The 27,757-nt window shown below is 44.6% G+C and overlaps 1 protein-coding gene across 16 annotated transcripts in view; it reads right to left on the bottom strand.

Moving 5' to 3' along the window:
• The window catches only part of IKZF4 (IKAROS family zinc finger 4), a 117,617-nt gene that overhangs the window by 3,574 nt on the left and 86,286 nt on the right, over positions 1-27,757 (bottom strand). For 10 of the 16 annotated variants that reach the window (XM_029594747.1, XM_029594742.1, XM_029594748.1 and 7 more), the window contains 2 exons: positions 6,446-6,595; positions 4,693-4,824 (listed from right to left, as the gene is read on the bottom strand). The exons of 2 other annotated variants lie outside the window; for them this stretch is intronic. In XM_029594747.1, the coding sequence (XP_029450607.1) occupies positions 4,693-4,824; positions 6,446-6,595 (282 nt within the window). The remainder of the gene's footprint in view (positions 1-4,692; positions 4,825-6,445; positions 6,596-27,757) is intronic. 4 more of the 16 variants (XM_029594740.1, XM_029594745.1, XM_029594749.1 and 1 more) reach the window with 3 other exon arrangements.

The raw sequence follows: 27,757 nt of genomic DNA on the forward strand, positions 1-27,757 counted from the left end.
CCAGCTCATACAGCTCTTGTCATATTTCTAAGGCACTCGCTGAAGCCTCCACTCCCAGCTTTACCATCTTTACGCCAACAGTGTAGTGTGTGTGTGTGTGTGTGTGTGTGTGTGTGTGTGTGTGACAGAAAAATATCCTGGCTATATTCGGCACCAATAGGAAATTCTCTCTCTCTCAGTATAGAAAAGGTGGGATGCTGATGGAATGGATGACATTTTGGATGAGAAATGGCATGAACTCCTTTTAGCTATTTATTTTATTTTTATTCCAACCTTTGACACTTCAAAGTGGATTACATTCAGGGACTGTGGAGATATGAAGACATTTGCTGATATTGCCAGACGGTTAGGAGCTGGGTTTAAAAAAACAAAAACCCTTTGTCTTTTTGATGCTTTTATAGGTACATAATAGTACTTGTCTTGTACCATTTTCTTTAACTTAATCCTTACAACCACAATAAAACCACTTTCCAAGCGCTTCTTGTTGTTTTGGTTTTGTTGACCCAGCAGTTTCCTCCTGCTCCTTTGGGCTCAGTCCGAACCGGGGCTGGGATCTGACACCAGGAACCTTCAATTCACAACTAGCCTGGGGATTATTCCCCTCCCAACTCATTCATATATTAGTCACTGCAGTGACAGTTCTGGGCCAGGAGCCATGTACTGGGCTCTTTCCAGAGACCTGCGATCACGGGCTCAGAATCCAGACGCTAAATGTCCCCCTTCAACAATGACCATGACTCCCATCCTACAGGAGCTACTCCACAGCATTCCCAGCCCCAGCTCATCTGGGGAGCAGAAGACCTCATCAGGAATCAAACCCAGCACGGACACTGGACCTTCTTACATTCACCCTGTTTCTTCTCCCATTCACAGTCCCTTATGCAATGTATTCATATCTGTGCTTAACCTCAGCTCACCTGCAGCAAAGGCTTCCCAAACATCTGAGAATTCTTTGTTATTGTCTTTAATGCACGCCAGGCAGCCTGCTATCAATTATAGAAAGGAGGAGGGGATTTTTGCCTCCAGTTTCTAGTTAGTACTCATCTGTTTTCCTGCAACAATGAGTAATGAATGTGGCAATGCCCTGTACTGCCATTCTTGGAATGTCTCTATCAATAATTCTCCTGCCTCAGCAAGTGGCAATATTCCAGGCAGATCTGTAATTGAGATATGTTCCAATAGCCAAAGGGGTCCCTCTATTGAGCAATTAAACAAGGATAAATAATAGTGTGCGCCTCTTTATCCACATCTCCTCCAACATCTGTCATCAGCCAAAGTCCCCATTCTATAACATCCATCCAGTGTTAGATAATAGTTAAAGCGCAATTTATACTGGAGTTTTATCAGGTTTCTAGTCATCAGCGCATAGTGAGCCTTCCCCAAACAGTCCCCCAATCTTCCTTTACTAATTGTGCTAGTACGTCAACACTCCTTTCATACATATTACCCATTAAGCCCTTATGCCCCCATTGTGTGAAGTAAAGTAGTCTCAATCACTAACAGGCAGATACAGTAAAGCGCGGCCGCAGTTACCCCGTTTCTAACCCGCTGTGTACTCACAATTTGGCCGCTTAAGTCTAACCCGCGATTCACTATCTGTTTTTACCGATCCTTACCGCTTCTTTTACTCGACGCGTATCCCTTTCCGCCCGCGGCATGTATATGAACGATCTGATTAGCTATTCCCTCCCATACAGTAACGTGCGCCCCGACTATCTCCTTTTTAACCTATCTTGCCACGTCTTTTACCTGCTAATTTACCGCCTACCCTGACCCTGGTGATAGTGTGGTGAACGTAGCCGCCCAGTCCCAAACCAAGCCAAACCAATCCAAGCGTCAGGCAAGCCCCGGCAGAGAGAGACGAAATTTCACAGTCCCAAACCAACCCAATCCAAGCCCCAGCAGAGAGAGACGAAATTTCACAGTCCCGGGCAAACTTTCCCCCAGCCCCCGCTCACCTGCCCTGGCCGCGGCCATGCAAGCCCCCAGCAGCAGCAGTAGAAGGGCGGCGAGAGAGAGCGGCTTCAGCGGATCGGGCACTCCCCATGCGCGGCGGCTTCCAGCAGCCCCGCCGGCGAAGGTGAATATGCACACACCGTGACCTCCAACGTCCAGCCAGGCGCTCAGGTCACGGCGTGCGTTCATGCGCCTGCTGCCTTGAGCGCCCATATTGGACGTACAGGCGTGCACATATCACCTTCGCCGGCGGGGCTGCTGGAAGCCGCCTCGCATGGGGAGTGCCCGATCCACTGAAACCGCTCTCTCTCGCCACCCTTCTACTGCTGCTGCTGGGGGCTTGCGTGGCCGCGGCCAGGGCAGGTGAGCGGAGGCTGGGGGAAAGTTTGCCCAGGACTGTGAAATTTCGTCTCTCTCTGCTGGGGCTTGGATTGGGTTGGTTTGGGACTGTGAAATTTTGTCTCTCTCTGCTGGGGCTTGGATTGGGTTGGTTTGGTTTGGGACTGTGAAATTTTGTCTCTATCTGCTGGGGCTTGGATTGGGTTGGTTTGGTTTGGGACTGTGAAATTTCGTCTCTATCTGCTGGGGCTTGGATTGGGTTGGTTTGGTTTGGGACTGTGAAATTTCATCTCTCGTGTCCGATCCGAAGGAGGGTACTTTGTTGCGCTCCCTGCCTCCGATCGCCGGCTGCTGGGGCTTGCTGGCGCCGGGCGCTCAAGGCAGCAGGGTCTGTAGGAGAACCTGTCATTTCAAATGTCATTTGAAATAACAGGTTCCAGCGCACCCAGGATACTGTATAAGCGCTGTATAACGCCTATACAGTAAAATGGATTGCGCTTCATGGATGCAGCTTGCATTTGCATGCCATTTAAATACTGTATCGAGCGGTATGTGATCCGAACTGTGCGCGCGGCAAACGAGCGGGCGCCCGGCACTGCCGCACTTTTTCTACCGCGTCCTTACTGTATCGGCCTGTAAGAGGGTCTCTAAACAGATTGTATTTACTTGCAGCTCTCAGTTTAGGTACCTGGCATGGAGACAATTAACTAAGGGACATGGGGGAAATTTCAAAGATTTGTATAAATCTGTCAAACTCCACAAAAACCGGTCAGAGTGTTTCTGGATCTGTTATTTCTAACTTTGCAGCCATGAGTTTGGTAAAGTCTGGCAAATGCCAAGAGGTTAATATAGGGAAAGACTATGCTATGCCACTGGTTCAGCGGTGTTATGATATTTAGGGCCAGATGTACTAACAGGGTTTTTTTTTCCTATTGTGCATTCCTGGGGAAAATGCTTAGTACATCTGGCCCTAAAAGTGTTTGACACCAAGAGACAAACATTTCAGAATGTGTCAGACTTGTGTTGTCATTGTAAAGATCCCAAAGCAAACCTTTTTTTTTTTTGGTTGGACTCTTAACAAAGAAGGCAACATTATTGGTCTCGATTAGCAACAACACGTTCAAAGGGCAAAGAAAATCTCACTGGGGCTCCTGAGATGTGCCTTTAACCAGAGTTGCACGGAACTGTATTGCCAAAGATGCTCATGTTTTATGTCATGAGCATCAACTGTGTGCAAAGCACAACTGTCTAGAAATGGAAAGTGCTGTAAATAAGCAAGGGACTGCCAACATAAGAGCTGCTTGCCCCAAAAATGTATCTTGTGATATGTGGAAACTAATGTTGAAACATGTAGATGAAAGCATGGAAGATGAACTCAGAGATATACAGCAGTTGTAGCTTATTAAGTATAAAAAAGATTTTTCTAACCTTTGTTGGTAACGCTATTCCTGGTGATGGGTAAAAAAAATGAGATCATGCATGTATTGATGTAAATTATTGATCTATATTAGCTCTGGCACAAATTACTTTTTTCTGTTTACCAAAAACATTCCCTCCAGACTGCAATATTTATTGGTGTGCCTATGAAGGCTCCTAATTGAAACTTGGGATGTTCAGGAGATGCTAGGTTTCAGAAATAATGGCAGGTGCCTGGCTGTCCTGCAACACGAGGGCAGGTAGAGGCTACAAAAAGCCCTTCTTACTGTCTTGGTTTCCCTGGCAGGACCTGTGACTGAAAGGAAAGCCTTCTCTATCAGCACAATCCCCAGGATAGAGGCTGGATATGCGTACCGATCAATCGTACACTGGGAGCAGTTCCTTGCTGAAGGCGGTTATCAAGGGATCAACTGGAAACCTGCTCCATGCAACTTATGAGCAGGGTGCTCAGTCAACAGTTCTTTGGCTAGCAGGGGCAACCCACTTGTAAATATGTTTGGAAGGAAACTTGGCTGTGTGGGGCACCGGTGGCATGATATTTCTGAGGTGGAGTGGTGGGTCAACGACAAATATTAATAAGTGGAACCCAAATGCTAAGAGTGGCTGCAGTAGGACACAACACTAGGGGTCAATTCCTTTTTTCTAAGCAGGCTCCTAGACAGGAGGCAGCAGGCTCTAGCTGCCACAGATTAACAGCAGCAGCAGCAGCATTTAGACACCACAGCACATATAGAAGATGCCTCCTGTTCTCACTAAAGGGCCAGGGAGAAGAGGGGCACACCAGGCTGCACCACAGTGTAACCTCAGTGACTGTGCAAATGGACTGAAAATGTTGTCACTTCTCTGTAAAAGGGGGTTGGAGGTAGGCCAGTATTTCAGGAATGCATTTCTCTCCCTCTCCACAACATGCCCATCCAGCTAGAGGGCAGTTAACTTTAGGAAGGAGGTCTGTACCCTTACCCACAAATTTCTGAGGAGTAGATCGCTTCCGTTTGGTGAGGCTGTTAGTTAGCTGGTCAATAAAAGACGGCCGGTCTGAGGAGGGGTGAAGCAGGGAATCCGGTACCAGCTCCAGGTCACGCATTTCCTCGCCTAGCAAGGGAAGGAAAACCCATTCAGAAATCACCCATGGGGACTTCCTATCCAAACCTTAAGTGCATCGGACCTACATTTAGGGTTACCAAGATGGGTTCATGTCAAAGACAAGCTAAGCCAATCTTGTTTCAGTCAAATTTGTTTCAGATTATTATTATTTATTTATTTTTTTTTAACTTTGCTTCTTACTGAATTCTGAGATTTGTAGTTCTGATTCCCCTAAAACTAAGGCTTGCAAATTTTTGCATGCAACACAGGACAGGAGGCATAATTCCCTTCTCCCCAGAAGTGGTAAAGTCTTTCTGATGACCCTATTACAGCCAATTGGCAGAGAATTTGGGACTGTATTAGTGAGCTCTAAATGAGCCCAGAGAAGAGATTATTGGTGCGCTCTAACTGGATCCTGACTGTCACACCCTTTATTATGGTTCCAAAAATATCTGGGGCGGCAACTACTGAATCCTATAAGCAAAGTGGGCATTCTGGGATGCTTATTTGCACACTAACATCCAGAATATGTTTCAGGTCAATGAGTTCAGAGATCTGTGAGCCTGGATACCAGCATGATTGTGGGTAAAATAGCTAAAAGAGCCCCCAAAGGGAAGTTACTCAATTTCTCTTGAATCTAGCATCTCCACAACTGAAAGAAAGAAGCCATCCAAGTGGATTTAAAGCAACCTAATTAAGAACAGCCAACGGGCGACAGGTCAGCCTTGTCCTCCAAGTTTCAGGAATGTGATATTATCCAACTGCAAAGGGGCGACTGTTTTCACAAAGGTTTAGAGAGAAATGCCCTGGCTGGGTCAGCTTCAGCATGCTTTGGGACCCCATCATAAGGACCTTTAAATTCCAGAAATACATGTTTCAGGAATGGATATATAAATGACGCCTTCTTCAGAATCATTTGTTGGGGGGAGTCAGCAGGCTAAATGTGCACACGAGCCAGGTGTGCTGGCAGACACAGCACTGTAGAGAGCTTAATTATATACCAATCTATGGCTGGTGGGGCTACTTATGAGAAAGGAGTGTATGAGTATACAGCGCCCAGGAAGTCAGAACAGTCCATAAAATCTTCCCTTAAGATTTGCTCACGCTAAAATGAAATGGTGTTTTATCTCCACTGATTATCTCCTATTTTTACACCTGGCAGGGAAATTCCCTGCAACTTCGGTGGGAAGATTTGTAGAAGAAAAAACAGAGGAGATTTGTGAGTTATCATGATCACCTCTAACTGGCCAGGAATAGCTAATCCTGGATATAAATGTGCTCCAGCTTATGCTACATTACATTTGGGGGCATGTACATGGTTTGCAAACTGTAATTCTTGGGTTGAACAGTAGATGGACCTGGGACTCCCTGGCATGCCACCAAACAAGTATAACTACTACATCTCAAGCAGTAGAATGCCTCCCCCTGCCTCAAATAAACTGCATATAAAATGAATTAATACTTGACTTTCCTTGCACAGTGCTATGTTACCACTATGAATAATGTTGCTGATCCCAGCATATAGAATGGCTGTATAAAGGACAGGCTGCAATAATTCCCAGTAAAAGCATGCACGGTAAGCAGACCAGTGAGCTAGCTAGTGCATGCTGGTGATCGTGCTGGAACCCACCTGGCTGGGCAGTCAGGTGCTGGGGCTCAGTGTTAAGACTCTGCAGGTAAGTGTGGCATCGCTCCTTGTGCTCCTCCAACGTGTTCTGCTGCTTGTAGCTGCGGCCGCAGTAGTTGCACTTGTAGGGCTTGCCGACTGTGGGGGAGGAGACTGGAAAAAATGAAAACAGATCCTGCCCATAAAAACGGATGTTAAAACTAAAAAGACAGGTCAGTGCCACACCAGCCAGGTAAGAGGCCAGAAATGTTGGGATCCCTTAAGAGTCACAGCATGGGATCAAACACTGCAAACCTTATCCTCTTCCCAGGGACAAAATCTTGTTCTGTGGTGTGATAAAACTAAGACTCTTCATCTTACGATACGAAGGCTGATTAACAAACCAAGACCCAAAGTATATCCCCAGCAATCACAGAGAGTTTTAGGTGAATTGTTCTCCACACCTTGAGCAAGTAATTGGCACAAGTCTATTCAGGAGCTATGGAAAACACCTGGAACTCCAAGGTTTTCAGCCTGGTTCTGCCACAAATCTTGTACGTGACCTTATATAAGCCACCTTTTTCCCCCTGGAATTGTTACTGCTGCTCTCCTCTCTGAAACAGTCAAGCTGCTTGCACTCACAGCAAAAGGATCTGCAGCACCTGTTCAAGATCCCAACACTGCTCATTTCATCCCATTGAACATGATCACTTTAGGTACAAGGGATTTTTTTCAGCAGTGTTATCACTGGATCTCAGTGAGCAACTGGCCTGGCCTCCTCCTGGACTCATATTTCACAAGCTACTACTGCATTTCTGAGCAGCCCAATCATGTGATATTCTGCTCCCAAACTTATGAAGAAGCCAACAGCTTTCCATTAGCACCTGGGACCACTCTAGGGAAGAAGGAACAGGGGACCGGTGTCTGTGTGAATTGGACAGGTTCTCTCAGACCCTGTAGGGATCTCTGCACATTCTAAATTATTGTAACTCCATGTGGAAGGCTGCATCCTGCATGTGATATTAGTACTTAATAGCAGCCACCTTTAACCTTTCAGTGAGGTAAAATAAAGTTGCTTCTCTCTGAAGACGGCAGCTCAGTCACACGATTATTCATAATGCCAAGTGGAACAAACCTTCCAGAGCTTTCTGGTAAAGTTGAGAAGTCTTTACTGCTAATACATGGGATTTCATGAAGCTGCTTTCAGTTCTCGTCTAACCAACTTTACAGAGGGAAGAGAACTTCCAAGGGAGGGAGAGAGGGTTTGTGAACAGTTGGTGAATTGCCGTCTTCAGTGAACATATGTTACAGGCAAGCAAAGCAAGTTTGCTTATCATAAACGGGAGTCTCCACAGACAGCAGAAGAATTAGCCAGAACACCAAATGTATCCATCTCTAGTTCAAAGTTTTACTACTGAGCATGCGTGGGAGTTCTCCTACATGTGCATTGCCCTGTGAGCCACTCAGTCGATTGTACAGCTTAGTTTTATCTAGGTAGTCTACTCTCCAGGAGGCAGGAGGTATTAAGCATGGCTAATTCATCTTGCTGTCATCGGAAAACCCTGTTTACTATAAGCAAACTTGCTTTCTCTGTCGACAAGCAGGACTGAATCAGCCATGACACATGCAGAGTCCTAAGCTGAGTGTTGTGAATTGGACCACTTAACTGAATCAGCAACTCCAACTCCCCCATGGAAAGTGGAATACTGAGTGAACAGGCTGCACAAAACTGCTTGCCCAAAGTTACTGTCACTTATTGAGAGATTGTCCAGGCAGTAGTGGGATACGGAGGTGTGAATTGATAACCAAGTTGCAGTTTCAATAGAGATGGTTCCTAGGTGAGCCAGTGATGTAGCTATAGCTCTTATTTGATGAGTCTTGACAGAATCCATGTTCGGAAAGCCAAACAGTGCATAGCAATGTGCGATACAGTCCATTAGCCAGTTAGACGAAGTGCATCTGGCAACAGACATGCCCAGTCTGACGATATGGATGAATAACTGACTTCTCCTTAGGTAATAGGCCAAGGCCCTTTCACAGTAACAGAGGGCCTTCTCCCCTTTATGCACATGAGGTCTTGGAAAGAATATGGGCAAAACAATAGCTTGTTTCAAATGAAATACAGAAACCACTTTAGGCAGAAACTTAGGATGGGTGCAGAGCACCACCCTATTTACGAAAAACTGCAGGATCAGAGTATGAAACTAATGCTTGCAGCTTGCTGATTCTTCTAACCAAAATGATAGTAACTAAGAATATCACCTTCCATATAAGAAACTTCAAAGAAGCTGACTTCAGCAGCTCATAAAGGAGTTTCATTAACTGTGATAAGATGACACTGAGATCCTATGGCACTGGTGGCTTCACAACCGGAGGCTTCATATGCCACAAGCAATCCACTTGAAAGTGATAAGCAGCAACGTCACAGAGGTGCACTTTGACAGATGATGTGGTGAGCCCTGAATAGGAAAGGGAGAACAAGTACTGAAGCAAGTCTTTTGGGGTACAGGCAAACAGATTCAAGGAGACTGCTCTACCTTAAGATGAAAAATGCTTCCGTTTAAAGCCATAAGCTATTCTGGAGGAAAGGCTTCCTGGTCAAAATCACAATATCCTCAACTTCCTTAAATAGTGACAAGGAAACTAATGAATGCTCAATATCCACGCCATCACGTTGAGGGAGGGGAGGCTTTGATGACAGATGACCCTCCTTGAGTTAGTAGGACTCGGTCGGTTCACAGAAGGATCTGTTGTCGGACTAACAGTTGACTGCAAAGATCAAATAACCTGTTTGCCACACTTCAGTCCAGGGACTACTTTTGTGGTTGAAAAACTCTGGTGAGGCAATCTACCAGTGTGTTGGAGACTCTGCAATGGTAAGCTGGTTGAAGAAAAGCTCTATGACTGAGATCCCACTCCCAAATATTCTGAGATTCTTAGCAGAGGGTCCAGGTCCCTCTGCCTCGTTTGCTCACATAGAACATTGCCACTTGATTGTTGGTATGGATCAGAATTCTGTTTCCCTGAAGAAGATGCACGAATACTCTCAACGCATGCCAAATGGCTCATAGCTTTGAGAAGTTAACCTGGAGCAGACATTCCATTGTCAACCAAGTCTGCTGAGTTTGGAAAGAGCCTGTGCGTGCAATCGTACGACTCTCTGATGGATACATCTATTACCAGCATTACCTGATGATGTAAAACTTGAAGAGGGCCACCTATTCCAGAATACTTGGATCCAGTCACCAATGAATGAATGATTTCATCTCTACAGCTATCCTCATGGGATGCAACAAGAGTCGACTCAGCTGATCCCACTGAGAGCAGAGGCCCCACTGGAGAGCTCTCATGATCAGGAGCGTCATAAGGGCCACATACACAACTGCCGCCATGTGCCCAAGGACAACCAGGATTGCTTGGGCTGGGATTTTCTCTCATTGCAGCATGTTCTAGACCAGCGCTTATATGCAAATTTCCTTTTCCGACAGGAGGAATGCTTTCTATTCCAACAAGTCTACCTATGCCCCAATAAACTTGATTCTCTGGGTGGGAATGAGATTCAATTTGGCAAAGTTGACTATGAAACCTGGTGACTGAAGGAACTGAATTGCTTTTTGCAAGGAGTCCCAACATCCCTGCCTAAGAAGGCACAGTCACAACCAGTTGTCTAGGTAAGGGAAAGCACAAACTCCACCAACAAAGCTGCGCCACTGCTACCACTAGGCATTTTGTGAGGACCTCTGGGGCCACCAAAAGGCCAAAGCGGAGAACCTTGTATTGATAGTGAGATGTTTCCACAACTAATCTGATGTATTTCTAGTGAGCTGTGTGTGGATGGGGATGTCAGCATATGCATCCTTCAGATTCCGGACGCACATCTAATCTCCTGCTTGGATGAAGGGTAGGGATGGTGTAGAAGGTATTCAAGTTGAACTTCTCCCATAACAGATTCTTGTTCAGTCTTCGTAAATCCAGGACAGGTCTCAACCTCCCCCCCCCAAAAAATTCTTGGGGATAAGAAAATAACAGGAATGGATCTCCTTGCCACAAACTTCGAGTGGGACAGATTCTATCATGCGCTGGCTGAAAAGTGACTCCACCTCGAGATGAAGTTGGGTTAAATGAGACTGATCCAGAGAGAAGGCTAAACATTGGTGCAGCACTGGCAGCTGGGAAAAGCACAATCTGTAACCGAACCCCACAATTTTGAGGATCCAACGGTCCTTGGTGATCTTCTGCAACTCGTCAAGGAACAACTGAATCCTGCCCCCTAACAGAGGGATCAAGGCTTGAGAGTTGGATCTTGGCAAAAACTAGGGCCCCAGGCCTGAAGGACTTCTCTCTGGCTTCTCACTGCCTGTTTGTGTCCCCGAAATATCTCTTGAGTGTCCAGTTCCCCCTTCCCCTCCCATGTAGGGCTGATGTCAATGTGAGGCATCAGCAAGCGCCTAAAAGGAGGTGGCCTCCGGTGGGCTGGTGGGCTCAACTGATTTCTGTTTGACTCTTCATAGCCTGTTTGGGACCCTGAAACATTTCTTGGCTGCCCGCCCCCCCCCCCGTGCGGAGCTAACGTCAATGTGAGATGCCAGCAAGCACCAAAAAGGAGGTGGGCTTGGGTGTACCGCCAATGGCGTGCCAAAGCCACACACCTAAGGAGCGCAACTCTTTGGCTCAATTTGGACTCAGGCGCCATGGTTTTTCTGTTTGTTTGATTTCTTGCCCTGGATATCTGCTATTTTCCTCATCATGGTCAAGCTGCAAGGTCAAGTACAGAAGTTTCCTTCTTCTTCTTACCCTGCCTTACAACAAACTATTCTTCAATCATTTTCAGATTCTTTAGGACAGGATTACTCGAGTACAGTCCTCACTGCAGGCATCAAAGGAGCAATAGATGGCTTGTTTGATGTTGAAACATCTCTTAGCGCTGAGGATCGCATCCCTCCACCTGCTCCTGGCTTAGGGTAACCAACCAAGTATTGCTCCGAAAGTGGTGATATTAAGTCAGAGGAACCGAAAAAAAGGAGTACTTAAAAAACAAAACAAAACTGTAAAAGTCTTGTTGGCAGTCACATTAGGAAAGCGGTCGCTCAATTAATGAGCATCTGTTTTCCTAACCCATGCACAGCTACTTCTCCTGGGCGCCCGATGCAGAGGAGGCACTAAGGGCACACAATTTTCCCAGCGCCTCCTTTTTAATGCAGTGGCTCATTTGCCTATTGCATCACATGCCCGGAAGAGGTGGCTGGGCATGCATTAGGAAAGCGGGTGCTCAATCATGAGCGCCCATTTTTCATTCATCAATATTTCACTGGCCTGATTATGTTTCGAATGTTGACTCTAGGAATAATACTGCTGGTACTATTTCTGCTCAGACATTCTTTCAATTTAACTAATTTTCTTGAACAGACTAATAACTCAGTTAATGATCATGCTACTCTCCTGACTTCTTGTTCCACTGAGATTGATAGAATCTGATTATTAGATTATTTTTCTATAACAAGGATGCTCTCTTTTTGGAAAAAAAATGTGGATATTTCCAGATGTTTCTAGACAAAACCAGATTAGACTTAAGTCCTTTCTTCAATACAGAAATACTGTTATGAGTTTAGGAGGGGAAATTTTACTTCATTATCCAGCTAAATACATAATTAAAATTGATAGTAATAAATACATTTTCCTTGAGCCCAACCAACTGAAGAAGTTGTTAGATGGTAGAAAAGCACAAATCCTACCTCCACTCCAGAGCCTATTTAATTTAGCAGATTGCAATAATTATTGTTAATTTTTCAGACATTTCATTGTGAAATTTTCATTTTATTAAAGTTTGCTCTATAGTCCTTACGGCCTCATATTGTGGACTTGCATAAGGGCTATTAATGCTTTATTATTGTTTCTTGAATATGTATAATTCTTTTTTCCCTTTTTCTGCAAGCTATTCTTGTTTGTGATTGTTTTGAAATGTATAAATAAAGAGTTAAAATAAAAAGTAAAACCTAGGACCCAGTTTGGGCTAGGACTGCTGTGGCATCTTATGCTGTCCTCCTGTTCAGCATCCGTGGACCAGAAGTTGCTGTTGTGGCAATGCAGGTGGCGTGAGACACCACTGAAATAGGAGGAAGGTGTGTTTCTGGAAAAAGGAGTGCTTAAAAGTGAAGCTATGGACATCTAGCAGAAGGAGATTTGTTGGTTCCTGCCGACAAGGACTTAATGGCCTTATGCTGCTCTCCTTAACCTTGGCAACAGTTTCTCTGACCTTGGCCCTGAAGAGATTGTCCCCAGAACATGGGATGTCAGCCAACTTGTCATAAATGTCTTCTTGCAGCCTGCTGGCTCTCAACTAGGCCTTCTGGTTGCTGCAAACGATCTTGCTGCATTGTCAAAGGACTCACATACCAACTGGATAAGATGGTGTTTGCACTCTTCTGCATCCAGAAGAGCTGCTGACAGCCCTCCTGCTCTCTCTGTCCAGGGACTCCACCAGAGGCTTCATCTTGTCGATGCAGTTGAGCAAGTATTGCTCCTTATAGAATCTATGGGTCAAAGCTGAAGCTGTCAAACAACCTGGGATCCTTAGCCAGGGGCATGTAAAGAAAATCCTGATCTTTTTAGCCTGCTTCAACACCGACTCTACCACCACATATTAGTGCAGTAGCTGGACTATGCCAAAAACTAGGCATGAACAGAGAGGTAGGGGGATACTAACCCAAGGTCCTGATTAAGATGGTGATCAGGGCTGAGACCTCTGAGGGGAAATTTCTGAGGCAGGTTCCAGTCAGCCATACCCTGAGCTTCACCCTCAGATGCTGCCTGGATTCCTCTGTAGATAATTATCTACCTGACTGGGATGGGCTAGTTTCCATCACTGGGATATCTGATAAGAGCTCCTGCAGTGTTGAATGCAAAAGAAACCAATCAGACATCCTAGACAGAATAGATTGAAAATGCCATCCTTGGCACAAAAGAGGTAAAGACAGACATCACCAGTTCTGCCATTTTAGCCACAGATTGTTGTGTCCTCTGGGCTGGAATTAGAGAAGAGACATCCTGCTCTGAAACCAGTACAGATCATCTTGAAAAGCATCTACTGAACTCCAGGCTGAGCCTTCTTCCTGGACTATCTGTATTAAGGGTTGCAGGGAGATCAAAGGCATAATGGAGCAGACAGAGTCTGGAATTTCCAGATGTAGTGGGAGGGACCTGGGCTGAGTGCTTCAGGCAGTTGACAGTGAAGGAGTCTTGAACAGACTAAGGAGTCTAGAAATAGAGGCATCAGAAACTAAAAGGGCACCTACAGAGAGTCCCTGTTAGAGCCTACTGATGCTAGGGTCATAACCAGCATTTATGTCGACTACACTCCTGGCTCCTGTGCTGAACCACCGATCTGCAGCACCATTGACAGCACTGGGGATTGGTGGCTCAGCAGAGCCGACTGCTCCCATGCCCATGGCCCCGAAGGAGCCGAATGGCACTTTTTCTTTGGTACAGGTGACCCCCATTTAGAGGAACAAGAGCCTTGGGAGTGTGCCCTGGAGCATGCCGGCTCCTGTACTCAATGCTTCTGTGCCTTGCTTGATCCCTATACAGAGGTGGATCCAGAGTTTGGTGCCATAGGTGGGGAAGCCCTGAGCAAAGAGCTTTTATTTGACTTGGCATGGAGGGAGCCCAAGGAGGCCCCACTTTGAGAAGAAATGTGTTGGCCCTTTACAGACTTGTGAAGATCTCCATCTTCTTAGCCCTGTTCTGCTACAATCTAGGTGACAGACATAGCAATTAGTGGAGATGAGATCATGCCCCAGGCACTTGTAGCAGATGTAATTGCCATTGGTGATGGACATCTTGCAGCCACACATGCAGTCCCTGAAGCTGTGTGTTGTGTTTTTTGGATACGAATATAGTGAAAACAAAAAAAAAAAAGAAAAACGAAAATATCTATATCTATAATCACTGAAAAATGCCATTGATGGGCTGCCAAAGAAAAAAAAGAAGACTGGAAGAGGAAATCAAATGAAAAAGTAGAGGGCACATGTCCATGTAGAAGCTTGGACAACAAAAAGATTGAGGGGGTCATGAAGCAGCATGCACGCAGGATCTACCGTGCATGCTCAGTAGTAGTAAAACTTCACTGAGCTAGCGAGATGGGTCTGTTCAGCATCATCAGATGTCAACACCCCATGTGTTATGGCTAATTCAGTCTTCTGGTGAATGGAGAACCTTGCTTTCTCTGAACACAACCAGGTTCACCAGCTGCAAAAGTGGGACCCTCCCCCAGTTAAGGGTTATTTTCAATAATAAAAAAAAAAAAGCAGCAAAATAATCACTAATGTGCAAAAAAAGTTTGTTAGGGAAACTTCTCTTGTTTTTGTAAACATGATAATGGTGAAGACAACCTGAAACCATAAGACAGGCCCTAGAAGGGAAGGAGTTGGGCTCTATTCCTTGAAAAGGCGATGGAGAATGGACAATCCAAACCTACTGTCTCTACAATAGTGTAATGTGAATGCGTGGATTAAACTCCATGCTGCAGCCTTGCAAATCTTCTTCACAGAGGGAGGCCTTAGACTGGCAACTGATGTTGCCATGGCCACCATCATGGTAGGCTTTGACATGCCTCTAAAAGGGTCAAAATATGTACTTGTCTTATTTTATTTGTAGTTGTATTTGTAGTTGTATTGCATTGTGACTATATATTGTGATTTTATGTTTATTTTTGTTAATGTGTTTTAGGCATCTTTGAACTTATGTCTGTTTATAATGTACTTCGCACTGGACAAGGTGTTCTGCAAGTTTGTGAAACATATGATTTTAAATAAATAAACAAACAAGCTGGGTGGGTTTTCCAAGGGCTTCAGTTTGCTCCATATAGAAGATGGTAGTTCTTTTATAAACTAGGTATGGCAGCTAGTGTACCCTTATGAGCATGTAACTTAGGGAAAAATGTTGGAAATCCAACACTACTTTAGGCAGGCCACTTGGCATGTATGTGAAGAAGCACTCTATACTGATGTAATCTAACAAGAGGAAGATAAATTACTAGGGCTTAGAGATCACTGACTTTGAAACTGAAATGACGATCACTAAAATAAGTAAACTCCCTGGTAGGCATTTGAGTTCACAAGAGTTCAGAGGTTCAAAGGGGGCTTTCATCAGAAAACATATTGATATCCCATGACATAGTGGAAGGCTTCAATTGAAGCAAACCTCACATGAATCTAACAACTAAAGGCCATACAAAAATAGGGCTACCTTCTAAATGGCAGTAAAAAGTGCCAATTACACAGAAGTGAACCTTAATAGTTGGTTTTGAGGCCAGATTCTGAATGATGTAGAACCTCAAGCAGTTTCTTTATTTGACTGGAGAAGGGATTTAAGGCTCTGACTTCACACCAGATGGCATATCACCTTCACTTGAAACTGCAAGACCTCCTAGTAGAACCTTTTCCAGAAGCTAGGACTTGAGACACCTTGTCCGAAAAAAAAAGTGATGAAATCACATCCCCTGCAACATCCAGGCCATGAGATCCAGAGACTGAATATTAAGGTGGAGGAACAACTCCTGGTTTTGCTAAATTAAGTTGTGGAAGACCTTAACCCTGATCAGTTTCCCGAGGAATTGTTCCTAAAAAAATTGGAAACAAAACCTGTCTCAGCCAAAAAAAGAGCTATTAGTAACCGAGTTTTACCACGGATTTTGCTACCAGAGGTATCAAAGAATATGCATACATAAAACTTGTATCCCAAAGCATAGAGAAGACATCTACAGCTAGTCTACCATCTGACCTCCTAGAGCAAGACTGGAACCTTCCTATTCAAGGCTACTGCATACAGATCCACCCTGGGAATGCCCAGTGGAGAAGATTTAATTTGCCTGTCCTAGTCCAGTGACCATCTGTGGGAGGCCAGTTGATGACTAAGCCTGTCTTCTAAGATGTTGTCCTTTCCCACCAAGTATGTGGCTCTCAAGAACACTCAGAGATTTGTTTTATTTACTTTTTATTTAGAGTTAGCTCATGCCTTTTCATTAATAGCTCAAGAGGAGTTACATTCAGGTCCTGCAGGTATTTCCTTGTCTCCAGAGAGCTTACAATCTAAGTCTATACCTGAGGCAATGGAGGGTGAAGCAACTGCCTAAAGTTACAGGATTTCAGTGGCCCAGCTCCATATCTTGACTGTTTCCCAACACAAGAGGCAAGATAGTAACATAGTACATGTCGGCATAAATTGACCTAAGTTGTCCATCCAGTCTGCCCAACATGTGGTTGTTTTTTTTTGTTTGTTTTTTTAAACGGTGGTAACTGTTGCTCCATTGAGATTACCCCAGATTACCTCTTTTCTTCATTTCCATCCTTTAGCCACTAGAGATCATGTGTTTTTCCCCATGTCCTTTTGAATTCTATTACTGTTCATGTTTTCTGGGAGGGCATTCCATGCAACCACCATCCTTTCCATGAAGAAATATTTCTTGACATGCTTGAGTCTATCCCCTTGGAGTTTCATAGCACAATCCCTAGTTCTAGTGCTTTCTTTCCATTGGAGGTGGTTAATTCTTGTGCATCATTAATACTTAGCCAGTTCCTCTCCGCTTGTTCAGATAGACCATAACTACTTGACTAGAACTAGGACAATTTTAGTGGCTATCTTATTTCTGAAAGTATTTAGAAAATTCAGTACTGCCCTTTAATCCCAGCAGATAACACAGAACATAAGTTACACAGAAACGCAACATGATGAATGCACAGAGAGATTTTTCCTAGGAGGAACATGGGGTCCTGAATGTGAAGCCCTGCTAAGTGGGCTCCCCAGCTCAGGTTGAATGCATCTATGGTGAGAACAATTTGCTGAGGGAAAATTCTGAAGGGAAATCCCTTTGTCACACTGGAACAGGAGAGCTACTAAGATATAACAACAGAGCGATATAGTAACAAAGTAGGTGACGGCAGTGGCTTCCTCTCAAGTACAGGATTCAGTTCAAATAACCCTCGTACATAAAGCCCTGAACTGTTGCTCCAGCTTTTCTGGCTGATAAACTGATGAAGATTGTCCCTCAATGCTCTCTAATATGCAGATAAAGATTTACTTAGTGTTCCCACTGCTAAAACTTGTCACCACCAGACAATGCAAACTAAGGTGTTTGCAGTCTCTAGTCCCACTCTGGAATAAGCTACCCATGGAGATCCTTCAGAAGACAGACCTTTTCCTGATGTATTAAGTTCTTTTCATCAAATGGCCATGCACTCTATTTTGTTTCGTCAATTGTTCTGATGTAATATAATATTGTATTACCTACGTGTTTTACAGTTAACCACATAGCACAGTTTTCCTGCCATAGGCAGTATTAAAAAACCTGCACATCAATAAAATAAATTGCCCATCTAGTCTGCTCAATTATTCCTGTAAGAACTGCAATGATATATCCCAGCTGCAGTTGTGGAAGTTTGGCTGTTTGATATCATGCCTTATCCAGTCAGGATTTTGGTTTACCTTTTTGGTCCCAGTAGTTCCTTCTCTCTTTTCTTCCAGCTCAAATTGGAATTGGTGCTGGAATTCTGACACTAGGAACCTTCGTTTACAACGTCCCAGGAATTTCCCCCCTATTTTAATAAGCTCACGCTCCCACTGTTCCAAATCTGGTCATTGCAGCAATGATCCTGAGGCTGGGAACTGTGCACCAGGGCTCCTTTTAGAACCCTTCATCCTAGGCTCTAAATTGTCCTTAACAATGCCCTTAACTCCCTGCTCCTCGCTGTCAACACTGCTTCTGAAGCAACCCTTGCCCTGACTGACCTGGGGTGTACAGGACCCAATCTGGGAATTGAACTGGGCACCTTCTGAATGATAAAGCAAGGCACTGCCACTGAGCTGCCCTTATTCAAGTTAGTTTTAGATTTCTTCCTCCTTGGGTCTCTAACTCCCTTGCACCTTCCCGTCAACCCAGCTATATGAGCACACAGGATCCCATACTTAACCCAGCACCTAGAAACCTTCCCTCCTCCTCCCCAACACACATCTTGCATCCAAGCAACCAAAGGCTAGAGAGGCTGTTGCCTAAACATCTGGCTTCCTAGGTCCCCCAGCCTTGCTGGATAGTAACCATCCCTGACTGAATACTGTAGCCTGCTGGTACCACCTGCCTACCCATGGCCAGTGATATCGTTTGATCATGCTTCCTTTATATGCCTTATTTTTCGTCCTTACCACCCATCAGCTCTGTGGGGAGAAAGGCCATTGCTTCAGTTGCATCTAGCAGAGCCCTGATTAACTCTAATTGAGGAGATGGTATAGATGGGACTTTGCATAGTTGATGGCAAACCCTGGCAACTCCAAAACCCAGATGGTGACTCACATAGACTTGTTTGCCCCTGACTGAGATGTACTCTTGATTAGCCTCCTGTGACTTGGGCGTATTCCTGAGACCCAGTTTCCTCTATTTGAAACTGAAGAATAGTGCCCAGGTAAGTCATCTTGAAATTTTCTCTTTTCAGCATTGGGGTTGGGTGGGGGATGCATTAGCCATGGACCCACAAAATTTCCACTAGCAATTCTGCCACAGGAGACCAGGGATCATCTAAAAAAAAAAAAATGCATTGGTGGATGTGGGATGGCACTCTATGCACTCACTAATCCAGGTCCAAGCATCATGCTTTGAACTACATGGGACCTGCTACGGGAGGATAAGGAAGTACCATGAGGTGCTGCAAGGCGGACTATCTCCTCCTCCTGTTTACCTGAATGAATGGGTAAGGAGATATGGGGGGGGGGGGGGCAGCAGAGAGTGACTCAGCAATTTCAGGGAGGGAAGGGGGAAATGGAGTGATCATGGGTGGGGGATAGTAGGAAGGGAGTGAATCTACTGGTGATCAGGGAGGAAGGGGGACGGAGAGATGGAGTGAACTGGGGATTGCAGCTGGAAGGGATGGACAGTGAACAGAGATGGGGGAAAATGAAGGACAGAGTGAACCGGGAATGAAGGAGGTGAGGGGATTGTAGGGGGAAGAAGTGAATGAGAGGATTGGGGGAAGGGAGGTGGAGGCAGGGAGACAAGAACAAATGGGGGCAGGGCAGGGGGGATAGAAGGAACTGAAGGAGAAGAGGGGCCTTGTCATTGTTTTTGTTGTGGTGGTATTTTGGGGCCACCAAGCCTTCATTGTGTTTCTTGTGGGGTAGGCCTCTCCTCTCCCTGTCACCAGCATTCCACCTCCTTCCCCCATCCACCTTTTCTCCCTTCAGCCTCTCCCCTCAGCCCTCATTTTTCTTCACCCTTACTCCCTTCGGACTGCTCCATTATACTTCCTCTCAGCTCCTCCTCTCCCTTCTGTCCCCCCTCCTTCTCCTTTCCCCTGCTCCCACCCCCCTCTCCTCTTGCTCTCCCTTCTCCCTCCTTCCACCACCCCTATCCCCCACAAGAAAAACAACAAAATGCTATGGAAGCCCAACCCAGTAGGACATTATGTTGGGGCCAAATAGCCTTCATTATTTTTCTTGGGGGCAGACCTATCTTCCAGGCCCACAGACCTCTCCTCTATCTCCTACCTCCTCTTCAGCCCCTCAACTATATCCCCCTCCTCCTGCATCCCACTTTTCCTATATCCCTCTTCAGCATTCTAATTCTCTCCTCAATCCTTCCTTCTTCCCGTTTCACCACCCCACATCTCTCCACTCCCTCTTGCTCTCATCTCTTGTACCATTCTTCCTATTCTCTCTCTGGCCTCCCTGCTCTCACCCCCTCCTAAGAACATGCCATACTGGGTCAGACCAGGGGTCCATCAAGCCCAGCATCCTGTTTCCAACAGTGGCCAATCTAGGCTACAAGTACCTGGTAAGTACCCACAAACTAAGTATTTCCCACGCTACTGATGCTAGTAATAGCAATGGCTATTTTCTAAGTCAACTTGATTAATAGCAAGTAATGGACTTCCCCAAACCTTTTTTAAACCCAGCTACACTAACTGCACTAACCACATTCCCTGGCAACAAATTCCAGAGACTAATTGTGCATTGAATGAAAAAGAATTTTCTCCGATTAGTTTTAAATGTGCTACATGCTAACTTCATGGAGTGCCCCCTAGTCATTCTATTGTCCGAAAGAGTAAATAATCAATTCACATTTACCCGTTCTAGATCTCTCATGATTTTAAAGACCTCTATCATATCCCTCCCTCAGCCGTCTCTTCTCCAAGCTGAACAGCCCTAACCTCTTTAGTCTTTCCTCATAGGGGAGCTGTTCCATCCCATTTATCATTTTGGTTGCCCTTCTCTGTACCTTCTCCATTGCAACTATATCTTTCTTGAGATGTGGAGACCAGAATTGTACACAGTACTCAAGGTGTGGTCTCACCATGGAGCGATACAGAGGCATTATGACATCCTCCGTTTTACCACCATTCCCTTCCTAATTATTTCTAACATTGTTTGGTTTTTTGACTGCTGCAGCACACTGAGCCGACGATTTCAAAGTATTATCCACTATGATGCCTAGATCTCTTTCCTGGGCGGTAGCTCCTAATATGGAACCTAACATCGTGTAACTACAGCATGGGTTAATTTTCCCTATATGCATCACCTTGTAATTATCCACATTAAATTTCATCTGCCATCTGGATGCCCAATTTTCCAGTCTCACAAGGTCCTCCTGCAATTTATCACAATCGGCTTGTGATTTAACTACTCTGAATAATTTTGTATCATCTGCAAATTTGATTACCTCACTCGTATTCTTTTCCAGAACATTTATAAATATATTGTAAAGCATGGGTCCTAGTACAGATCTTTGAAGCACTCCACTGTATACCCTTTTCCACTGAAAAAATTGTCCATTTAATCCTACTCTCTGTTTCCTGTCTCTTAACCGGTTTGTAATCGGCGAAAGGACATCGCCTCCTATCCCATGACTTTTTACTTTTCCTAGAAGCCTCTCATGAGGGGACTTTGTCAAACGCCTTCTGAAAATCCAAATACACTACATCCGCCGGTTCACCTATATCTACATGTTTATTAACCCCTTCAAAAAAGTGAAGCAGATTTGTGAGGCAAGACTTACTTGCCTTGGGTAAAGCCATACTGACTTTGTTCCATTAAACCATGTCTTTCTATATGTTCTGTGATTTTGATCTTTAGAACACTTTCCACTATTTTTCCTAGCACTAATGTCAGGCTAACTGGTCTGTAGTTTCCCGGATCACCCCTGGAGCCCTTTTTAAATATTGGGGTTACATTAGCCACCCTCTAGTCTTCAGGTACAATTGATGATTATAATGATAGGTTACAAATTTTAACTAATAGATCTGAAATTTCATTTTTTAGTTCCTTCAGAACCCTGGGGTGTATACCATCCAGTCCAGGTGATTTACTACTCTTCAGTTTGTCAATCAGGCCTACCACATCTTCTAGGTTCACCGTGATTTGGTTAGTTCATTTGAATCATTATCCATGAAAATCTCTTGATCTCTTCTCCTGCTCCCACCCCCTACCCACCTCTCACAAGAAAATGACAAATGCTCAATGACCCCAAAATACCATATTATGTGGGTGATGCCAAGCTATTGTCATTTTTCTTGTGGGGGGTGTTATGTAACATAGCCGCCTTCACTCTCCATAAGAAGAGCCCTCATTCTCTACAAGAATAATGACTCGGGACCAGCTTAGTCTAGATGGAAATGCATGTGTTCTTGAGGCTACCATCCTATTTTTTTCTGCATATTTCTGTTTTTAATTTATGATCACTTATTTTGCATTTTGCTAGCATTTCTTTTGTGTGTAGCTATCTGTAGCAATCTTGTTCACTGTGTTTTCCCAACAGGAATATACACAGAAAGTGTACTGGTGTTCTAGTGCCTGGTATAATATTTACAGTGCTGCCTAATCATAGGCAGAGTTGTTGCTTTTGGAGTCTTGTGAGTTAGTGCTGCTGTAGTATAGTAGGTTTGCTACACATGACATATGTGCGGAGTTTTTTTTTTCCCCAGGATTTTGTGTTATTTCATAATGTGCCTGATAGTGGAAGAAATTTGTGTTTCTTTTATTTACATGACAAGAATTTTTTTGCAGGGTGAGGTGCAAGGGAAAATATCCTGCGCTACCATTGTTAGAGGGGGGTGGGTTGTGCACTGAGGGAGGAGGAGGTCTGTGATTACAAAGCATATATCTATAGAATTGGGAGGTACAGGATTCATATTGGGTTTATCTTGCACATACAATGACAAGAATGAACCTCTCTTAACCCAGGCTACAGTACGTTATATATGATCAAAATCTCCAAGATTTACTGCTAATGCTTGTTAATATTTGGATTCTGCCAAACAGCTTCTTTCTGAAGCTTGTTAAGGTGTTCTATATATACATCGGCCACTTACTGAGGTGAGCTTGGAAGTTCTTTTTAATCAGGTAAGTGGTGCCCAAATAAATAGAACTTGGTACTTTATCTTATCTCCCTCCACATATAGTACAGAATAATACTGACATTTCTATTAATAATGCTGTTTTTGTCATTCTCTCCTTTACCACTATATTTGGTTTTCTAGTATCAAGCATCTAATTGGTTTGGGAATGAATAAATATACTCTATGATTTATGCAAAGAATGTATGTAATACAGAATGACTAACTATAAATGTAAAGTAAAAAATTGGTAGTGGGAACATGGGCTGAGCTTGATTGATAGCCTCCACCCCCCCAAAGGCATTCCCCTGCCCCTGCTTTTCAGGAATTTGGTTTAAAGTGGCAGCTTGTAGGTCACAAAAATAAGGGATGCCTCCACTTTTCCACTGCCCTCTGCTTCACTCCTCGTCTCCACCAATTTCTCTCTTGTAGTGGTGACTCAAATTTTATTATACCCCTCTGGCTCAGTTATGGTGGAGGTCGATGAATGGGCTGATCCAGTCCTGGTTAGGCCCCATTGCATGCATGGATTTATAGTTTTGAGTTTCTCATCGACTTCCCAAAGAAAATCAGAAAGAGTTGCTTTCCTGCAACAGATGTTCTCAGAGGACAGCAGAATGTCAGTCCTAACAAATAGAGAATCCCTAGCTACAGAATGCCCCAAATGAACAAAGGGGAAAACCAAAAACAGTGCCATAAGGCACAAGAACAACTGTTTTTGTTGGCAACCTGCCTTTTTTTTAAATATATTTTTATTGTAAAAGGGGCAGCCTGGAACAACAACAATGGACCCTAGGAGGGAATGGCCGAACTACTGTCATGCCAGGAGTCCCTGTCCAAACAAAAGTGTGATGTGAAGAGAGAATGCCATGTCACAGCTTTGAGGCTCTCCTCCATGGAAACTGATCTTAGGTGTCCCATACCGACCTGCCATGGATCAGACACTATGGGGGTCACTTTCTATCCCTCTCGCACGCAATAGCTAGATAGGGGGCGGAGTCGTCGCAGCATCGGGACCGGAAGAGGAGTCAGGGCCGTGTTGGGACAGACGCGGCGGAAACTTCACTGGCAGCGATAAGGTAAGACCCGTTATCGCCACCAGTAGCGTGCCCAACAGCACCACCTTTCACGGTGGCGCTATTGGGTGCGAAACCGGCAGCGATAACACTGCGGTGGTGCGATCGCTGCTGGCTTTCACAGGCCCGCCCCCCGCTTCGCCCTCCTACCCCCCCCCATTACCACGGGATTCAATGAGCTCTGCGCCAAAGGAAAATCCAGGCTTATGTGCCTTAACATTAACCACTAGATTCAGGCCTGCTTGGACATAACAGAAGAGAGATGCAATATATCTGCCAACTGTAATGTATGTTGGCAACAGCAACCCTCAGTTTGTTGGTGTCAAACAATGCAAAACTCTTAGGTGGACTTTCTATGGACTTCAGTTCAATCCAGATAGAAGATCAAAACTCACTTGCAGTCAAAACTGTGCAGTGCTTGTTCACCTTATTTAAGCATTTCTTGCTCGCCCTTCCTATGTTCAGGGTGGGCAAGAAATAGTGGACATTTGGCCTCAGATAAAATGTTGGAAGGGCGATCGACTGGTTAAGATGGAATTCCAACACCACCTTAGGCAGAAACTTAGTATGTGTACAGAGAGCCACTATCACGATAAAACATAATATACAGTGGATAAATAATTAGACCCTGGAGCTCACTGAAGTCATTGCCACCAAATATTTGACCTTCCAGGTCAGGTACATCAAGTTGCAGAAGTGTAGCTGCTCAAAGAGAGCTTTTACCTTTGTCAGTACCACACTGAGGTCTCAAAACACCGCAGGAGCCTGAAGGGAGGCTTTAGATGAAGTAGGCCCATATAAATCTGATAACCAAAGGCTATACAGAGATGGATCTGTCTTTTACACATTGATGAAAGGTTCCAACTGTACTGAAATGCATTATTACTGAGTTGGTCTTAAGACCCAACTCAGACAAAATATAGAAGATAAACAAGCACATTTGGTGTAGAGCAGGAGAAGGGATCCAAGGCCTTTTGTTCACACAAGGCAAACCATCTCCAGTTTAATCCATAGAAGTTCTTCATGGACTCTTTCTTTGAAGCTAATAGAACACAAAACACATCCGCTTAGAAATACAGAGGTTGCAAAATTACCCTTTCAACATCCAGGTTGTGAGAGCTAGTGACCTGATGTTGGGATGGCACAACTTCCCATGATCCTGAGTAACGAAAGTTGGGGAATTCCCCAGTCTAATCGGAACCCTGACAGAAATGCCCCTAGGAGTGGGAACCAAATGTCTTGACCAAATGAGGAATATAAGAATCATTGTCCCCCACCCAGTCTTCTTAGCTTCAACAAAGAGTTTATCATGAGAGCAACTGGAGGATACATGTACAGCAGGCCCTTGCTCCAATCGAGGGCAAAGGTCTCTGATGCTAGTTTGTCTTGTGTTCCTTTACAGGAACCGAAGAGTAGAACTTTCCTATTCTGGGAAGATGCAAACAGATCTACCACAGGTGTGCCCATTTGCAGAATATCTAGTTTGTTATCTTCAAGTCCAAGGACCATTTGTGGAGTTCCAGGACCTAGCTCAATCTGTCTGCAAAGACATTCTCTTTGCCTGTCAAATATGTAGCTCTAAAGACCATCCCCTGAGAAATTGCTCAGTCCCACATCTAGCTAGTCTCCTGACACAAAACGTATGATCCTGTGCCTCCCTGCTTGCTGATGTAATACATTGTTACTTGATAGTCTGTCTGGACCAGGATCACTTTTTGTTAGCCAACTGGTCTCTGAAAGCCTTCAGAGTGTACTGAACTGCCTAGGAAATTTATCTGACGAAGCTTTTCCTGAGAAGGCCAAAGGACTTGAATTAAGTACAAAGGCTCCCAAAAAGAGGAACACTGGGAAGATTATCTAGTGAAGCTGAGAATGATGAGGAAAGAAATTGGGAAAGCAAAAGTCAAGAAGAAAGAATTGCTAAAGAAAAAGTGAGGTGTCAAAACATTTCTCAGATATATTAGCGAAAGAAGGAAGACCCCAGGTGGTATAGTAAAATTGAAAGGAGACAAAAACAATATATGGAAAAGATGAAGAAATAGCAGAAATATTAAATAAATACTTCAGTTTGGTGTTCATTAAAGAAGACTGTGGAAATGGACCGTTGCTGGTTGGCAAGAGCAAGGGGATGGTCCTGTCAGACAAATCAGATTGATTTTTTTTTTTATGATTGGGTGACTAGAGAATTAGATCAAGGAAGAGTAAGAATGTAACTGGGTCAGGCTGAGGGTCCAAAAAACCCAGCGTCCTGTATCCAACAGTGGCCAATCCAGGTTAAAAGTACCTGGTAAGTACTCAAACATTAAATACATCCTATGCTATTAATGCCAGCAATAGCAGTGGTTATTCCCTAACAACTTGATTAATAGCAGTTTAAGGACTTCTCCAGGAACTTATCCAAAACTGTTTTAAACCCAGCTACCCTAACTTCCCTAACCAAATCCTCCAGAAATGAATTCCAGAGGTTAATTGTGCATTGAGTGAAAAAGAATTCTCCGATTTGTTTTAAATCTGCTATTTGCTAACCATGGAGTGCCTCCTAGTCCTTCTATTAACGAAAAGAGTAAATAACCAATTCTCATTTATCCATTCTAGTCCTCTCAGGATTTAGCAGAGTTGCTTACGTGTAACAGGTATTCCTTGAGGAGGGCAGGATGTTAGTCCTCACACATGGGTAACACAATCAGATGGAGCTCCAATACAGAAAACTTATGTCAAAGTTTCTAGAACTTTGACTTAGCACACCGAGCATGCCCAACATACCCTATATTTATTTATTTAAAAGTTTTTATATACCGCACTAGGGGTAGTAGTCTATCCGTCTTAGCGGTTTACATATTAAAAATATACATAATATCATGTGTCCATGCAGGAACTCTCTTCAGTCTTATAACATACAATTATATAAAAAGAAAAATAGGAGAAACGCAACTTTGCGGGGTGGTGGGCGGATTTCGTGAGGTTTCCAGAAGCCACCAGGACCCGAGATACATTCTCTGAGAGATCGAGTAGTTGCAAGATTAATCTCTCAACATCCAGGCTGTGAGTGACAGGGCCTGGAGATGGGATGTTGCAACCTGCCTCGATCTTGCATGATGAGATCTGGGGAAGTACCCAGACTGATTGGTCTTTGGATGAACAACTACAGTAGGAGTAGAAACCAGGCCTGTATCGGCCAGTAAACGGCTATGAGGACCATAGTCCACTTGTCCTCACGAAGCTTCAAGAGAGTCTTTGCCACTAAGGGAATCGGAGGTTATGCGTACAGAAGACCTTTGCTCCAATGTTGGGCAAGTGCGTCTGAGGCTGATTTGCCAACTGACCTGTACAGGGAGCAGAACCAAAAATCCTTTCTGTTGCAAGGGGATGCGAAGAGCTCCACAGCCGAGCTCCCCCAGAGGTGGAATATCCAATTCGCAACCCCCTGGTCCAGGGACCATTTGTGGGTCTGACATCCTCAGCCTGGAGGAGCCTGACGGTGGTTGGTCTCCAGCGGCCCTATCCACCGATGGTCCCACCAATGTTGCTGTCTCGGTGTCCATCAGTGTGGCTCAGAGGTCCTTCGATGCCAATGCCATCGATGTTGACGACTCTGTCTTCCCTGATCCGAAGAGTTGCTCCATCTTGTCGAGCCAAAGACAACAAACCTTTGGGGTCATTCGGGCACATTTGCAGCAACCCCAGACGTCATGCAATGCCTCCAAGGCAGAGGACACATACCTCATGGGGGTCCGTGATGAACATAGTCCTTGGGCACAGAGGGCAATGCTGAAAACTGGATGCGGCCATGACGGGATAAAATAAAATGGAACCAATATCAAAATAGATGGTGGTGGGCGTCAAGGGCCGGAAGGCACCGCAGCACCACTGCTGCGGGGGTATCAACTGGA

This window comes from Rhinatrema bivittatum, chromosome 3 (genome assembly GCF_901001135.1).
Source record: "Rhinatrema bivittatum chromosome 3, aRhiBiv1.1, whole genome shotgun sequence".
In the NCBI taxonomy this organism is placed as follows: Eukaryota; Metazoa; Chordata; class Amphibia; order Gymnophiona; family Rhinatrematidae; genus Rhinatrema; species Rhinatrema bivittatum.